Source organism: Phalacrocorax carbo, chromosome 5 (assembly GCF_963921805.1).
Source record: "Phalacrocorax carbo chromosome 5, bPhaCar2.1, whole genome shotgun sequence".
Lineage (NCBI taxonomy): Eukaryota > Metazoa > Chordata > Aves > Suliformes > Phalacrocoracidae > Phalacrocorax > Phalacrocorax carbo.
Genome location: NC_087517.1, coordinates 49,517,856 through 49,536,495, shown reverse-complemented (window position 1 = coordinate 49,536,495; position 18,640 = coordinate 49,517,856). Strand labels below are relative to the sequence as shown.

At 40.0% G+C, this 18,640-nt stretch overlaps 1 protein-coding gene across 2 annotated transcripts in view; it reads left to right on the top strand.

The window, feature by feature from the left end:
* Positions 1–16,962, top strand: part of LDLRAD3 (low density lipoprotein receptor class A domain containing 3) — a 122,282-nt gene extending 105,320 nt beyond the window's left edge. For both annotated transcript variants that reach the window (XM_064452338.1, XM_064452337.1), the window contains exons 5-6: positions 9,936–10,281; positions 11,984–16,962. In XM_064452338.1, coding sequence (XP_064308408.1) covers positions 9,936–10,281; positions 11,984–12,245 — 608 coding nt within the window. In that variant the 3' untranslated portion in view covers positions 12,246–16,962. The remainder of the gene's footprint in view (positions 1–9,935; positions 10,282–11,983) is intronic.
* The last annotated feature ends 1,678 nt before the right edge of the window (positions 16,963–18,640 follow it).

The following is an 18,640-nucleotide window of genomic DNA, read 5'->3' as shown; positions in this document are numbered from 1 at the left end:
AGAGCAGGCATATTTTTGATTCTCTCTCATTTTAAACTTCTGTATTTGAAAATAGGAAAAGCTTCCTTGCAATGTTTTCTTCAGCCTAAACAACCCTGATTCGTACGACCTTTCTGGGTAGTTAGTGTCTTACAGACATCTGATAATTCTTGTTGTTGTCCGAGTTCTGATTTATATTTGCTCTTTAAGTGTGGTGTCCCGAGCGGAATAAATACCCCAACAGACACTTTGCTGGGGATGGGTACAGTTGGAGTTACTTTCTTCACTGCCAGTTAACACCCTATTCTCTGCTGACACCTGACAACATGTGATCCTGACTGTCTCTGCTATTTACTGATCATTTCGAATTGTAATCTTGCCTAGCAGGGTACTTGTGTTGCCTAACAGCAACCTGAATAAGCATGTTCTCTCTACTTTGTCATTCAGGTAGCTATTGAATAGTATCAGATTCAGAGCAGAGCCCTTGGGCCCTCCTGAAAAACTTTCCATTTTGTAATGAACCACTGGCAGCCACATCCTTTGAATGGTTCCTTTGTACTCCCTGTTTTCAGTGTTGTATTTTCTGATCAAGTGAGATTTTTAGCAAGAGGATGAAAAGCACAAGTTTATCTTCTTACTGGTGTTAATGTCTTCAGGATGCTCACTGGTGTCCCATTTGTGTGCACTAGCTTTCAAATGCAGCTTTTTTCCCCTTTACTTCACTTGCTTCTTTTTTTGTTTGTTTTCTCCCCTTTGCTTGCTTCCCTGTTTTTCCTTCCCTCTCTCTTTCTCTGGCACTAGATAGCCTGTCTCTTGTGAAAAGGAAGGCAAAACAGGGCTATGAAATAGCTACTTTCACAACCAATTGTTGTCATCTTTGCTGTTCTGTTTTATGCTTTATTTCTTTCCTTTTTATAATATTAAAGATTTAGAGTTTGATTTACCACCAAGTATGATGTTTGTTAAGACCTTCCTGAAAGTGTAACCTGAACATAGTGAAGCTACTGAGGCCACTGTTTGGCAAGGCTTTCTTGCTCTTTACACTGAGTTTACAGAGCTTGTAGCTGGAAGGAAACATTAGTTTGTACGCCGGACAACTGTAATGCAAAGTCAGGATAATTTAAGAAGCAAAGCATCTCCTGATGTAACTTCACACAGGTGCTTTCTCTGATGGAACCAAGCACTGCGCATCTACCCAAATTCGCTCAGTCATAATGGTCTTGCTTTTCTCTCCTGTCTGCTTTTGCTTCCTAGAGGAAGCCAGGCAGCCTGCAGGGCTCTTACTGGAATGGATTTGCCACCTGTTTCCTCTGTTGCATCCTAGAAGCAGTCAGTGAAGGGGCATTGGGTAGGTATGGATGGATAATGTAAAATGTGATCCTAGGAAAGGGATTAGGTCATCTAGCAGGTCTTGTCTCTGCTTTGTTTTGATTCTTTTTTTGCTCAAGAACACAACCTGCTAATGGTTTCTAAATCATTAGGACACTATCTTGAATGAGTGAAGCTATGTGGATTGTGTTTCTGACAAGATCTCTTCCTCATCACAATTCTAAGAATAAATAGGATTGATAATAGTAATGTATAAGACAGGGCATGGACTTTGTACTAACACTTTTAAAAAGCACAGCCATTAAAATACAGTCCTTAAATGACTAAACTTAAAAGCTGATTAAAAACTTACTTTTCAGTATATCTAAATCACACTTAAGCAGTATTTCTTGCCAAGTATAGCTGACTCTGCAGGCTCCATAAAACCTGCACTGTATCTCTTCAAGCCTTATTATCCTTCTTATGCACCAGCTGTCCGTACCACTATGCGGCATCTAGGAAAAAGTTAATGTGCACATTCTAGCTGAACAGTATGTGTCTCTTCTTACCAACCTCCAGAATAAACACTGTAAAAATGCAACTCATCTGTGCGTCCTGTACAGCATCCCACATTCAGCTTTTTCCAGACATGCTATAGAAATAACACGCATTTTTTGCAGGCATGTAGATCCCTCAAGATAAACTGGTAACAGTCTTTGCAACATGGTGTGATTTAGTTTCAGGGTTGATAGATGATAAAACCACAAGCATTTCATCTACTGATTTTCATTCTAATTAATTTACTTTTTGGTTTGAGTTGTTTTTTTTCTTCCTAGATATTTAAATGATTCCAAGGAATGTTGGCGGAGCATGTCATGGAACCCTGGATTCTAAACTCTTAGAGTCAGACTGGAATAGGAAAGGCAAAGCCACCCATGGCTTTTGACAAATCTATTGTCCTTCATACTTTTGACTTGAAACTGCTGAAGAACTTTCAACATTAATTAAGGTAGAACATGCTTCTGCACTGGCAGGGAGCTGATACAACATCCAGGCTCTTACCTACCTTAGAGCTCTGTTATTCCAATTAACCTTTGCAGAAGACAGGACAGTGCACTTGCACATTAAATTTGCCAGTGTTCCCAAGGGTATGCTGTGGTAGAAAATACACTTGTTAAGCCATTAGTTAAAGAAGTTAAGATAAAGCTGATGCTGGAGACTAACTGTGAGTCTGCTTGGGTCTCGCTGGTTGAATTTCACAGTTCTGTTAACTTTTCCATTAAAAGATTATTTTGTTATAACTTTCAAGACTGTACAATAGTACTACTTAACTGTAAACAATGGATTACACAGCAACCAGAGACCCAAAATCTGGACTTTTTCTGCAGTTGGGAAATACTGTTAGTTATATGAACAAGGTGGACAGGGATATCTCTTGGGAGATTAGGGGGAAGGAGCAAGCTGTGGTACAAGATCAATGAAGCTTGGCCCACCGAAGAGACTTTTAGTGATGCTGCTATTTGAGATTTTAATTCTGCAGAACAGGTTTAATTTGGTGACTGGGAGGAGGATGATAGTAATAGAATCCCCTAGAGCTTTCAGTGCATCAGGCTCTTGCTGAGTGGTATCTTCCTGTCATAAAATATTATGAGAATGGTTAATATGGTAAGTTCTGCCAGTCTCCTTGATGGTGACACCCTCCATTTTCAAAGACGACAAGCAGAAGTAACTGAACCCCTCTGTATAGAGAAGAGGACTTTATTAAGAGAAAGTTCATCCTTTTTATGTTTTGCCCCTGCTTCTGGGCATAGTTTCTGTACTGGCTGTGAATTAATGAAATTACACTACTAGCCTTTTGGGCTATCGTGTTCAGGAAATGCTGCTTACGTCAATGTCAGAGCGATCCTGAATTGCATTTGAGTAACACTTTAATTTCCTTCTTGGCCTCCATCCAGCTGCCAAGTCTGGACCTTTTGTTTCCATGCTTGATGGCAGATTTTGGCTTTGCAGGTTTTTACATTGCTGCCAAGTTAATTTTAGAACTTTAGTTGCCATGGCTACTGCTAAGTATTTCTTAGTTCTCTACTTATTTGCTCAGTTTGCTGCTTTCCTTTTTTCTTTTTTTTTTTTTTCCTATGTTTAAACTGTGATGTGTGAAGTGCATGGAATAATTATCCTACCCTGCAGAAGATAAAAAGGAGGGCAGCATGTGAGAGGTGAGGCTTTTATCTTCAGTCTGATGACTCAGCTGCTCTCTCAGCAGCTGCAAAGACTTGAAAGCACTGCTCTTGTAATGCGTGGTCAGGATATGAGGGGTTTAAGTCTGGGGAGGAAGGCACAGGTAACTCACCCATTCTGAGGCACCGAATGAGACGTGCTGAGCCTGCTGCAAATTCTGCTGACTAACACTATCTTGAGGTTTATATGTGTCTTGCTGGCTACTTGTAAAGACTTACAACAATGTATAGTTCCAACTCTTACACTTAGCTTTAAATTCTTTGGAACAATGGCCATCATCTTGCTCAGAGCCTCTAGAGTACATTATACAGTGAAATCCTATTTCATTACTAGAACTCCAAGGTCCTACACTTAATACCAATAATTATTTTAAAAAATTGTATGGATAGATAACAAGTTCTCCATACTGAGATGTCCTACTCTGTTTATGCAGGCAAGGTCATGAACGTCTTCTCAGTCGTCTGAAAGAATAGGCAAAGACAGAGCATCCAGTGGTATTTAGACTTCTGATTAATATTTGAAACACTTATGCTTTTGAGGAAAATAGAGTTCTTGTCAGTACAGAAGAGGTTGGGAGAATGTCCAGAGAGCCCAAGAACATCATTATCTAGTTTTCAGGTGGGGATAGCAGGGTAGGGAGACAGGCAGAGGTGGAGCAAAATTACCTGATGGGCAACTTGAGGAGCTGGGAATAGAGCCACCCTCTGCTCCAGCTTCTTAGCTCAAGGGGTGTACTGGCTGCTGTGGTTCTGGTCTGTGGGTATTAGGGACACTTGTGATCAGCACAGGCTGAAACATGGGATAACTTGGTGCCATTTCAAGCCAGGACATCTGTGCAGATCAGTGTGGTCTGGATGTGAAGCCATTGCTGTTGTGGACGTACCTGAAAGGAGCTTGGTAAGAAATCTGATCCATTTACCAAGTACCTGGTAAGCAAACATGTGATCATATCGTATTACTTTGGCCAATTCCCGTGGATAAGGTCTGTTGAGTGTGTGTAACACCTCTATTAACAAATGTATCTTCTGTGCCTGAACTGGAGGCAGCCAAAGCAGGGCAGAAACACATTTTGAATGCAGTTGAAAACAGATCCTTGTCTTGAGTGTCTATGGGGAATATGAAGCTGCCTGGGGAGGGGAACAAATGGTAACTGAGTATGAAACTCCATGAAGTCAAGGTGCTGTGCTGTCTAGGCTAGGTCGTGTTTGCAGCTTGCAAAAGGGCAGTAGGGAAAAAAGCTAAGTGGTTTAGAAAAGACATCTCTAGAGTAAAGACTATACTGAAAGTCCAGTGCAAAAAATCTACATAAGACTTGTTTTAGTGGGGCATAAAATGATCAAGGATGAGAAATTTAAGAGCTTTTTGAGACTTAGCTAGATGCCGCAGGAGCTTCTAGCACAAAAAGTAAATAGTGTGCAGAGACTCTGCCTGTCTGTATTTGATTTTTGTCGTCTTTAACCTTCCAAGCTGCAGCTCTGCTCTTTAACCAGCTGGAATTTAAATGTGTTGTTACAGTAGCGTCTTTGTTGGAGATGGACCGTGACTCGTGCTCATTAAGGCTACAGATGTCTGCTCAGATTATGTATTTCAAAAGCTTTTCTCTGATGAACTATGAAAAGCCAGGCTTGAGCAGAGGATTGTGAAAGATAAAATAATAGCCCCTCATCCCTGTGTCTGGCTGACTTAATGCAGTTACTCTCAGATCTTTTTTAAAACCTTTGAGACAGCAAATTTGTTCATAGTCAATAAGATAGCCCTCTGAGCACAACCCGTTATGTTTCCTTTATCAGTATTTTCCTAAATTATTCACAAAGCTCTTTACACTCCAAAAATCTCTAATCTGCAAATTCAGCATTTCCCAGATAATAAGGTTTAATAGGCATAAGTGGCATTGATAGACTGTTCATATGTGGCATGATTAAAACACATAGATCTTCTTAAAGGGGAAAAAAAAGGCACAAAAGAATAAATACTCCATGAATTTAAGCTAAATTAGCTTGCCCACTCACCTTTCTTGTGAATTTGCATTTAACAGAGCAGACAGAACTTATTAAACCTGCCTGGATAATATCTACTAATTCTGGGAGAAAATGTCAGAATTATCAAGAAATTCAGTTCAATGACGTCTGTGATGTGTAAACATTTTCTGAAAGTTGCTAGAGCAGAATGGAAGAGTCGTGGCTTTTTCTTTCTAAAGTAGTTGTGCATGTCCAGCTAAGATTTTTAAGGTGTTCTTATATTTCACCTTCTCCCTATTACAATGTGTACAAAATGGATAGGGATTCATCAGGCAGTCCCAGCTAGGTACCTGTCATTCCCTTCCACAGCTCTGTATACTCACCTGGCTCTACAAAAAAAACCCAGAATGTTGCCAAGGAATCACCAAGATGTTATTAATTTCAACATGATCAGATACATGGTAAGACAAAGAAAAAGCTCAATATAAAAGCCTCTCATATGCAAAACTGTCTTATAATTCTGCTACTTTTGTTTTAGCTGTGCTATAGAGCAGTTTCCTTGCCAGAGCATTCTTTGGAGGACCATAAAGGGCAGTTCACTTCTTTTCCTTGAATGGGAAGTGCTCTCTCTGTGGCTACAAGCCAAGCAGTGCTGATAGGCTCAGCAGAGACTTTCATCTTTTGCAGGTTTGGATTTACTGACTTTGCTGGAAAAGAGAGGTTAGATGCAGGTTGGGCTTTCGTGGTTTAAGCTACACCGCAGCAGAAGCAAAATACCACTGGACTTCTCATGTGTGTTTTGCAAAGGGACCTTAAGATAGTGTCACCTTGGCCCAGAAAATCCACCTATAAGGCAAGAATAAGGTTGTTATGGTGGTGGAAGAAGACTTTGTTTTGATGATAGCTGAATCTTCCTGGCCAGAACTCCGCCTCAGAGATTGGTGCACTCTCTCTGTTCCTGCAAAGGTATAAAGACTGTGTGTGTTTAGGGAGCTGGAGTCTTTGCATGGGGAGTGAGAGTGTCTCCATGCAAACTACTCAGCACTACCCAGGGCACAAGAAAGTGCACTTAACAGGTAAACCAGATTCTTCCCTCTTCACAGGATATATCTGTACTCCTCAGTGCAGCTCCATTTTAGAGACATGCAGGCTAGAACTAGCCAAACTGATGGAGATGCTAATTCAGATCCCAAAAGCAATATTGCCAAGTTGGCTGGTTCGAAGGCTGTACCAGATAGCACTGTTCAAAACAGTGCCTTCACAGCTATACTTCTGGTTCAGAGATGTCTACCTGGACCCGTAGTCCCTAGTGTAAGCATAACCTTAGATTGCTCTTGTTCTCAGAGTTATGGTGAACGAAATTGGAATACAAGCAATAGATCTAGATCTAAACACCTGAAAAGGAGTAGAGAGTTACTGGTAAACAAATGATGTTTCATTAGCCACAGTAATCCCAGAGCTCCAAAACAGCATGTTAACTGCAAATTTACCCAAACTCTCTGCAAGATATGTGGTGGCTGTTTTGTGAAAAGGATCATAAAACCTGATAAAATAGATTATTTGTTTCAGACTGTCCTAGAGCTGGTCATCAGATCCCATCTGACTTTTGACAAAGTATTATTTTTTTTTAGCAATCTGGTTAATCGGTTCAGATTTATGGAGGCTTTTCATGCAGGACTTAGAAGATGCTGTCCTAAACAGATGGATAACCTTAGAAGTTTCGAAAAGAAGTTCACATATAATTGACTTCTCTTATTTTTCTTCCCTTTTAATAAGATGGAGATTATAAAGAGAAAGGACTGTGCTGCTGCAGAACAATCCCATGGTAACTAATTAGGACTCATTAGGTCTGCAAAGGCATTCTGTTCTCAGTCATATGTCGGTGCTCTATAACCAGTGAGCCAAGTTGAATGAAAGTCTTTGGTATTTTACTTGGATGTCATAATATATTTACCTTCCTTGCACTGAAGAATTGCAGATGGTGGTATTCATCCATGCATCATTCATTGCAAATAAACTTGTTGATGTTGCATTAAAATGATCTGCTTGTCACTATACTCCTAATGCTGGCCCTTGACTGTGATATGTGACATGAATTAATTTCTCAGCTGGTGAATTTAGGGAGTGTATTCAAGAAGCCACAGCAATATATGATGGCTGTAATTAAAATTACTAATGCATGTAAATTCCTTTCCTCCCTTCTGCTTTGGGTTACATTCTTCATGCAGACTTTGTTCACTTTGAGTGAGCCAGAGACCTAGTGTCGAGTGTAACAGTGATTTCTACTTTCTCTCCAGCACAGTTGCACAGGGAAATAAATTTAGTAAGGTTCCTCACTGAGGTGTGACACTAGGTGTCAATAAATTTGTGTGGCTTGCAGCTGGCCTGCAAAGCTCTGGTCTGTGGTTGTAGTGGCATCATCAGTAAAATGGATCTATTTAAGAGTGGTAGTTTTCTTAGTTGGTAGCAGGACCAATAATCATGTTCTCTCAGTTCTGGTACAGTCTTTCTTTCCCATCCCTTCTTTCTAAAATATCTATGATTGAAAATGGAGATGTTTAAGAGATAGTCATTTTATGTTGTATTATCTTACATAACTAATGCATAAGTTACTTTTAGTGGTGCTGAAAAGTGTGATTTAATGTTTAACCATGGAAGTGAACTACCAAAATCACATTTTGAGGGAAATACCCAAAGCGTCTTGGTGCAGAACAATGGGTGCTTGAGGAAAGCTCTTCTATTATGCCAGACACAGTTGGTATATATTTCATTATTTTGTTGCTAGAGAAATGTGTAAGTGGCTCAGTTGTAATTTTGAGTGACCAAAAAGCAGTTTTAGTTGATAGGCAAAAGAAAGGAAAATGGCATGTTAAGATTTACTGTCTCAGCCTTCTGCAGTAAGAAATTAAGAATTTGGATGGATAGTCCTCTTGTAATTGTGGGGATGTTGGAGGTCAAGGAGTTCAGTTTGTTTTGTTTGTTTTTTACTCAGCCTCTTATTTTTTCTTGAGGCAGATTAATGTCTTTTTCTTGTTGTGGTTATAAGGAGTTACAGCATGCACAGAAATAGAAGTTTTCCCCCCAAAAAAGAGAATAGTACTCAAAGGCTGTATGAACTTGTGAAGAGGGGGCTGAAATGGAATTGGGGGAACGCAGTTCTGTGGTGCTGGCACTGACCTCATGTGTGGCAGTCACACCAGCGTGTTTATGCCATTTTGCTTTCTGAACCTCTTTCCTCCTTTGTGTTGTGTTGCCTCTTATAGTGTTTTCTCATAAGATTTGCATGCAGTTCAAGATCTATTCAGATGTTGTCCAAAGTCATTATTCTGTTACCTTTTTGCTTCTCTGGGCCCAGAGCCCAGGTAGCAATTCCTGCTCTGTCATGACTCTGAACAAATCCAGCTGTAACTTCTCTTGCAAGTGTTGGTAACTTTGTAAATTCCTCAGTGCCTCCTGCAAATAAAAGACATAGTATATGCTATGTGAAGTACCTCTTATGATCAAGTCTTCTCGTCCCTTCTTCTCATCTCTCTAATACTGCTGTTTAGGGTTGTGCTTCTGCTCCTGCTCCCTGCCACTCAGTTACCGTTTCCAACCATTCCCTTCACCTTTTCCATCTCAAACTGAAGATTACTTGTGTGATCTTTCATGGCCTCAGCGCAGCTGATGTTTTTCTTTTCCTCATCTTGTTCTTTCCTAACCTGGGTTTTTCACCTGGTTTGTGGGTTTTGTTTTTGTTTTACCAATCAATTCTTTCACTACACTCTTCTTTCACGTCTCTTACTGGTATCACATCTACCAGGCTTACATTGCTGGTTTTTCTGTTCCAACACCCTTTCTTCTTTAGAGTTTTTTTCAGCAGGAGGTCTTCTGATCACAAACATCCCAATAACCGCCCTTAACTGAGCAGCTCTCTGTATTTTCTCCCATACTTATTTTGGACTGTTATATCTGTGGAGCACAGGACGTACTTGCTGTCTTTTTTTGGTAAACTTTGCACTGCCAGTTATTGTTAAAAGTAAAGATCAAGCCTTTTACATCTCTGATTCTAGTGTGCTTTGCCAAGTACAGCTGAGGTGCTGTGCTTATACCTCAGAATTGGGTATCTCACCTCTGGAAACAAAAAGTTATGACAGATAGGTAGGGATGGGGGAGTTACTCCCGTGACAGTGTACGTGCTTCCTACTATGGTGTGTAATTTACTCTTTCTCAGTTTGTGTCTCCGTAGTAGTTTATCTGCTGGCAATTGTTGTGGGTGAGGATGGACTGGGTGATAGTCAGCCAATCTCTGATTTGTATGCATATGCTTTTAATAAGCTAATTTTCCACAACTCAGAGAAAAAGGGAAACCCTGCTTTTGTCACACAGTGAGTTAGCAGAAAAGACAGCACAGGTTAAGAGCAGTTTTATGCTGAAAGAAATCTCAGGCTTCCTTTTCCTTTTGTCTTGCAGAGGCAGGCAGCGGCCAAGATTATGTGACCTCAGAAAATCAGCTACTTTACTACCCTAGTATTACCTATGCTATCATTGGTAGCTCTGTCATTTTTGTGCTTGTGGTGGCCTTTCTTGCCTTAGTCCTGCATCACCAACGGAAACGCAACAATCTCATGACTCTGCCAGTTCATCGACTGCAGCACCCTGTCTTGCTGTCCCGGCTGGTGGTCCTTGATCACCCGCACCACTGCAGCGTCACCTACAATGTCAACAATGGGATCCAGTACATGTCTAACCAGGCATACCACAGGCCAGTGGACATGGACTCTCCACCATCCTATTCAGAGGCTGTGCTCGACCAAAGGTATGTACAGCAGCTAATGCTGTGCTCACCATAGTTTCACATTATTGTTTGCAGCCCTGTTAATCTATGCTTCTGCTTCCCATTTATCCTGATTACTGCTTTTGACAGAAGCACAGCATTGCAATTGTCACACACATAGGGCCAAATTTTGGCAAATTTGAGCTTCTCCTGCATATGAAAAATTCCACAGTTCCCCTTACTGTTACTGGTATTAAAGGGTTTTAAGGTAAACTTAAGTCATGCCCTCTTAGCATGTGCGGTTGATAGTAAAGATTTTGAGGATAGCAAGAGAATGCAAAGAAATGTATCACTTGTCTAGTAGTGATATCCTGTGCCAGTATGGAATCAAAACATGAAAATTGAATTTGGAGTTTTACCAAAAAACAGCTAGGCTGTAGGTCATACTATGTATTAAAAAAAAAAAAAATACTCTGGTCATATGTGGTAAGTACATAAAGGTAAGAGGTCTTCAATTCTTCCATAAAGAAATTGTATAGTCCCTCTGCTCTGCACAACTTGCCCTTTACCAACAGAAGAAAAGAACAGAACTCTGAAATGGAGAGCACTGTTCTCATTTTAGATAGCTGAAAGTGCTTTGAAGTTTTGTGGGTGGGTCTGGTTTGGGTTATGATGTTTTTGTAGTTATGACACTGGTTTTATTTGTAGATAATTAACCTTCGTTTTAACCTCTGTCTGTAAAGTCTTTCCAAACAAAACCCCTAGACTGCATCCTCTGTACGTGAAAAGGCATGGTATGAACTTTAGTGATCCCAATTGTTCAGTGTCATCCTGTTGGTATTTTTTATTACAAACTCTGGGAACTAAGAACGATAGTATAATCATTTACATTCCTGTTCTCTGCTGCATTTGGCAGTAGGTCCCTTATCTTAATGTTGACATTCATAATAATGGTATCTTTTCATTAGTAAGGATAACAAAATGAGCAGCTGTCCAGATTGTAATCACTTCTCACCTGTGCTGATACAAACCATCAGCAATTTCAGAGCTAATTGCTCCCAAGACCTATATCAATCTGCTAAACCCTTCAATCCCTTTACTTGTTTACTCTCAGAATGAAAAAGCAGTTTTCCTGAATCCAGTACTCATCTTGTCTCTGCCTACTTAGCAGTTGCTCTGCATGTGATATCACGACACCAGAAGCAGTTTGTCATGTGAAAAATTCAGTTTGTTTTTTATTTGTGGGCTGTAAGCCATTAATCTCTTGATGGAGGTTTCCTCTGAGCTTTCTTGTGTTCACATCATTATCTATAGGCGTAAATCCACTACTTACCTTATTTCTCGTAAAGCACTTTCTCAGGTTGTGTAAATGTTATACAGGAAAAATGGCTGTCTGAGGGCAAGCTGAGATTTGTTGGAAGTGCATACCCATGAAAAACAGAATGTAGAGTGTTAAGCAGTATGTAATTAGCTATGTTGCACCTTGATCAGAAACCTTGGTACCTAGTGGTGGTGTGGTTGTTTTGGAATGACCTGAATAATGTAGGCAGGTCGGTCTGAGATCTCCTAATAGGTGTCATCCTGGAAAAGTTACTAATAAAGTAAATTTTTTTAAAAAGTAAAATAACAAAAAAAGCTACTAATAAAGTAAAATACTGCTTGTTATTTTTATAATTGGGAAACCATGTGCTTTCTTCTGTACTACCGTTTTTGGTAACCTCTTACTATGTTGTGTACCTTACAGCAGACCACCTTGGTTTGACCTTCCTCCACCACCTTATTGTTCTGAATCGGAATCCCCTAATCAGCCAGACCTTCCTCCTTACCGATCTCGGACAGGAAGCTTGGTGAGCACAGACACCCCCATGGCAGGAAGCCCTCTGGGCACGCCCAGCAGTTGGACAAGAGACATCCGTGACAGCATGGATGGCCACAGAACTCTTCTTGAGAGGACAGCAGATCAAAGCGATTCTCTGGTCAACCACACTGCTGAAAGAGAAGTGTAACTGCTCCAGTATTTGGGATGGGCAGGAAGGCGTTTACTTTTTCAAGTCTGTATGGGTTAATCTGCTGTGGCTAATAGGTTTCAGGGGGACATGTGCCTGAATGATAACTTGATTTGAATACACACTAAGTTAATATTTGGGCTTATCAAAGACAGAGCTGAGAGAGCTAAACCTAGAGTTGCATCAGCTCCCCACAATATATCTGCAAGCAAGTTCCGGTTCAGACTAGTAAGAGAAACATCAGTGCTGTGTCAAAGAACTGATGTGATGTATTTCTTGGACTATTTACTGTATATTAATGTGTATATATATTAATGTATATATTTACAGATGTTGCACACAAACCGTGCCAGACGGACTCTTGTTTTCAAAGTGCCTCCTGTCCTGTCGACATGTGAGCTGTTTCTTCTTACTGCCTGGTGCCAGCTGGTGGTCACTGAAGCACATGAGAGGCACTTTCTCTGCTTAGAGGTCCGGTGCCCAAGGCTAGCCCACTGGCAGAGCTCAAATTGCAGAAAATGTCCTACTTGACCCTTTTCTTCATGGCCTGGAACATTCTCACTGTGAATGTAATTTTCAAAGTCTAAGATTGTGAGGATGCAACAACTTTCTAACTGAGCAAACAAGGTTTTTTTCCCCAGATGCTAATATCTAGGCCAAATTTGCATGGGTTTTCTCAGGAACACCACAAAGGCTGGCTTATCTGTCAAACTTCAAGGCTAAGCACAGAGGCACTGAAGCTTCTCAGCAAACCAGTGCAAGACTTCTTTTCAAACGTGACAAAGCAACATTACTCCATGCATTCTTTCTTGGGGAAAAAAACCAACCAACCAAACAAACAAAAAAAACCCAAAACACAACAAAACAACAAAAAAACCCCAAACTGTTTCAGCTAAACCTTGAACATCAAAACCAGCCTGAGGCAAACACCCAGCATGGAAAGCTTTAGTGTGAATAACTAGTTTGTTATATTTGTAAAATAACTGAAAGCAGGTCATGTAGTCAAAGGTGTTGGGCTTATCGGCCCTCTCTACTGTGTGTATATGTACATGCGTGGATACACATAGTATTAAACGTGTATCTCTGTTAGTAGTATATTGTATAGGTTTAGTTCTACTGCACCAGTAGAACTCTAAAATGTCAAAGTTTCACTTATAATATTGTCATTGGTTTTTTTTATGGAGCTTGCCGTTAATTGTGTTCATTTGGTTGAAATTCTAGCTTCTAAGAAAAACAGAATTATATGTGTCTGTTTTGTCCTAACTCTTGGAATGGTGTCCTGTGAAGAGTGCTCACTCTTTCAGTGCACAGTGTTGAATCGCATCTCAGAGGTAGAGGTATTTAGAGTGGCTAAAGGGAAGGTAATATGTGAATTTAAATGACACTGCAGTGCTGCACTTGTGCTCAGTATACAGAAAACAGTGCAGTGTCTTCCTCTTGTCCAGAGGGAAATTCACCTTGAAAAATTATTTATATTTGTCTATCAGGCACATTTCCCATTCCTTCTGTGTAATGAACAGTGACATTGCACAGTCTTTGCTGTTTAATGGAAATAAAGCAAGCTGACTGCCCACACCTTCTGCTTTCTTCCTCCCCATCTTTCTAAGGTAACTTCTCTTGCCCAAAGGTTATATGCTCAGAACCCAAGAATTTTTGAGTTTGTGTAGGTAGGGGAACGAGTCAGGTTCAGTCTCAGTTCCCACACATCCACCTGAATTCTTTTTTGCGTTTGGTTGGTTGGTTTTTGTTTGTTTGTTTGGGTGGTGGTGGGTTTTTGTTTGTTTGTTTTTGTTTTTTCATTTCCAGCTCTGGAGACTACTGCCATAGTATGTAAGAGGCAGGGCCCTGATGGATTTACAAGCACAGGTCATTCCAGGACTGAGATGACACAGTGGGGAGCACTGGAGAATTCTAATGCTGATGGGCTTGGCTGACTTCGCAAGCAGATTAATGGCCACCTTTCATTACAGGCTTAGGCAGCTTGTCTTAAGCGTGTTGGTAAAGATGCTCCTAGGTCCTTGTAAAGCAATGTACAAGATTGGGTCAGATTTCATCCTTGCTTGGAGCTCAAGCAATGTAATTACGCTGTCCTTCACAAAGCAGGACTTGGCTGATTAATGTTTCCATCCAACTTGATAGGCAGAATGTTGTCATTGTCATATAGCAGACAGTTATTCTTTATTTTACAGGTAGGTTAAACTCAGGTACATAGCTGAGTTAACAGTAAAGGAGGGTGCAGGGATGTCTCCTGTGAGCACTGGGTCCTGCTGTCCCTCTTGCCTTTCGTTAGGTTCTGCTCAGCCTCTGTAAGAGAGCTACATAATGCTGTTTCAGAATTAGCCTTGACATTTTTCTGTTGCAGTTTTTAAAACATTATGTTGGACTTTAAAACATACTGTTGAAGAGTTTGCAGTATTTTCATTAGAATTAAACATCATCTTAATTTAGAAGTTGCCTAACTCATTGTGTCCAGTGTAATTTCCATGGCACGTATCCCTCATTCAAGCCTTCCATGGGCGACTGCATTTCACCATGTATATTCTAAGACACCAGCGTGTGTGCAAACCAAATATTGTTTGCCTATGGCATCTGGAAAATCATTGCCTTGCGTTGTTAAGAAGTAGGAAAAGAGTGGACATAGCCTGCTGCTTCTGCCTTCTGTGTTAGTCACTGTCATATGTGTGTGTGTATATATATATATTAAAAAAATACTCTTTCAGGTTGTATATATTCATGTAACTTTTGCATTAATATAATCCATTTGGACTTGACAAAAAGAAGAAAGAACAAACATTCTAAATGGTGTGGCATTTTCCCTTCCAGCTAAGGGTGAATTTATCTTTGTATAGGAATCTTTTAGTTTTTGAGAACACAAGTTACAAAAGGAGATAGATTGTGCCTTTCTGATTGATTGTTGATATGGGAGGCTGTTAACTACATTTCTGGGTGTTGTTACATATCATTGTCTAGAGATCCAAAAAGAGAAACAAGTCTTGTCTTCCTCTTGTTGTTACTTACGGGGACTACTGAACTTTGAGGAGTACAGCAGTTCAGTATCTTGTTCCGAAAAGGCATGCTAAAACTTTAAGGAAGGGTTTCATCTTACTCGAGCTTTTTGGTTTGTAGAACAGATTTGCTAGCTGTTTTTTTTGGAAATTGCTGTAGTATCACACAAAAATTGTTTCTAATGTGTCACTTCTAGTAGTGTTAATACAGCGGTACGCTGCATTATTCAGTGGAATCTTTGGGAAAGCATGGTAGCAACAACTGCGCTGATGAAATTAAATATTTCATTGAAAATCCTGCAGCTTGTGAGGCTGAAGTTAAGTGTTCATGAAATACTACGTGGTAGGATTTCTTTTCAGTAGCCAGTAAAATTGGTATTCTATTGTTTGTAATTGCTCTTACCCTTTTAGATTGAAGTTAGTCCTCCAGGAGCTTTCCTTTATACTTAATATTTAAACAAATGGATGTTATTTGAAAGACCAATGCTTACAAAAGTAAAACCGATAAAAGTTTTCTTCCAGAGCCAAATTCTGAGTCTACATCTGAATTGAGTGGTGACCACTGTAATGAGTAGTTCTCCTCGGTGTATTAATATATTTGATTCCAACAAAACAATTTGAAGAAGTGACTACTTGAAGTAAATGAAGGAATGTGGATTAGCCTGTTGGAAATGAGTTTTGGGTTATTTTAAAATAAACAAATAAATACATTTCAGGAGTTCTGAGTGTCTGTAACCTCTGCTGAAGTCATAGTGCAGTGTATTTAAAATTAGGCCATTAGTGAATCCTTTTGATACAATAGTCTAAAGTTCCTTGTAAGGCAAATTACAATTCACCTCTCTGGTATTGTGCTAATGGAAAACTGGCAGAAATGTGTTTAAAAGAAAGCCTGTGAATAATTTTCTTGTCTCTTGTCTACAGTGACATACATGACAACACTGACTGCATTGCGATTTTTAAATAACTGCATTCATTCTTCCTCTCCTTTTAAGTCAAATCAGTTTTATTTACACCACTTCACTTTGACGCAGCTAATAGGGCCCCTGTGATAGATTTAGAAGCTGGGTGGAGGAAAGAGATGATGACTCTCATTTTAATTAATGATGCAGCTTGTTAATCTTATGAGCTTTACTTTTAGACATCTTAGGAAAGACAAATGGTTTTAGTAGATAAGAAAAACTATTAACGATGAAAAGGATAGAGGGGTTCTGAATTTAATTTTTAATGAATATTTAAAATTGTATAAACAAAGGAAGAATTTAATGCTGTATTTTTAACGTGGTGGTCAGATGGCAAGTACTGTTTTTAACTGTTTCTCATCAGAAGCTACTTTGCATATAGTGCCTGGAACTAAAATGGTAAGACAAGTGCTCTTCTTGCAGCTCGTACGAGTTCTGAAATTTTTTTTTTTATTAATGCAAGTCTGTATTGCACCTGTGGCCTAAAATATGTGACTGCAGAAAGAATTTCAATTCTGTGCTGGGTTCTGCCTGAATGTATCCCAGTACAGGACTGTGGCCTTCATGTGTCTTTTTTTCTTCTTTTTTCTGATTTGAAGGGTTTTGTCAACTTGAAATGGAAATGTTACATAAGAGCTTTAAGGGAGATTGTATGTTGAAACACAATCCTGTCTTAAACTTTTGTAAACTGGAAATCTTCAAAAATGTATTCTGTATTCCTGAATAAAGTTGGTGTTTTAATAATGTTCACAAGTGAAGATGTCCCGTCTCATAAAGTCTCAGTTGCTTTAGATTTATAGCCTCCTGCATGAGGCTTCTTCCAACTTCTTTTGGATCCAATGTTAAGTTTTGTTAAATCTTTGTGGGTTTTAAATGTATTTTTAAAAGGAAATGATATTGGAAACCCACGTGTACATGTGTGTATAAAAACATACTGATACATATGTCTCCATGTTTATACAAATGAAAGCTGCTTAATTACATAATTTCTTGTTCTCATTTTGCCATTCTGTTTGTAGTATCAAAGATGAGGCATCTGAAGCAGTCATGTTTCATTCTTGTCTGCTTTGTAGCAAAGCTCTAGAGGCTTCAGCAGAGATTGGTGCTCTGTGCTAGTTGCTGCACAGATTTACTAGCAGAGCTAAGGGGCCTGTAGCATTAGCTTCTACTTCCCCCTTCCTGCCTGCCGCTTTCCTACCACTTACGTTGCCAGCAAAATGTCCCTGTTTATCTCCAGGTCTGTGATCCATTTGCCAGATGTGTGAGCCAGATTCAAGTTAAGATGCTCTGTGGAGGCTGCGTGTCTGGCTGAAGTCTCACGTCAAGGCTCTTTCCCCCGCAGATGCCCTGTGCAGGCACCACCGCTATCATGGGAACCATCCAGCCCCACGAAGTCCAGACCCACTTGACATCTGTTAGCCACTCTTCTGGTCAAGGTGCTTCACTAGAGACAGTCCTGTCATGCAAAGGACTAGAAGTACCCCTTATGTTATGAAGTTATTTCACAGACTAAGGAGAACGGGTTCGAATGGTATGTCTAAAATATTTCAATCTATATAAGTATATAGAGGTTGACATATTTCACTTCCATGACTCATCTCCCCTTGCTACCTTCGCAAAGGCATGTCATTTTTATCATTATCTTAGTTAATTAAGTCGCATAGCCTCACCAAAATTCTCAGATGGTAATCTTTGTTCGACACTGGCAAACTGCCCCAGAATAAATAGCTGTGGATGCAGAATTCACAGCAGTGGCACGAGGGAGTCGGAGCTGTTGAGGCTGCCACAATGGGCTCTCCGCAGGGGAGGGAACACTGGGGTCTTGGATCTGGCTCATTCAGTCATGTCCCAGCAAGAGCTGTGCTTGAGAAATGTTGATTCAGGAGGCAGCTGCTTATGAAAATAAATAGAATACTCTCCAGCTAAGCTCCCTGGTTAATCATTTTTATCCTCTCTGCTTCAATTTGTTTAAAGATCTTAATTTTTACACCTTAAAAATTAAATACACAGTTTATTTCAGCAGTGATTTCTGAGTGCAGGATCTTTTCTCCCTGATTTGCAAGCGGTCTCCTAATTATTCGGCCTCAGTTATCTATTAGTGAGAGAGCTGAGCAACTTTTCACTTTTGGGGGACCTGTAGTCCAAAACGATGTGCTGTTAATTGAAGTAAAGGCATCTTCATGTGGAAATTCACAGCTGCTCTTTGCTTTTCAAAGCATGTTGAGAGGATGCATATTGCATAAAGCACTTCGGAAAAGTACTGGATTGATCTCTCTAGGGAATTAACTTTTCTGTTTATCTGCCAAACATACTATGAATAGATAAACCGAAACATGATTCTCCGATTCCCAAAATCCGAACAGTATTCCTGACAGCCTTACTGAGGGGACTGCTGCAGATGCAAAAGGTAGAGCAGTTTTGCAGCTGGTCT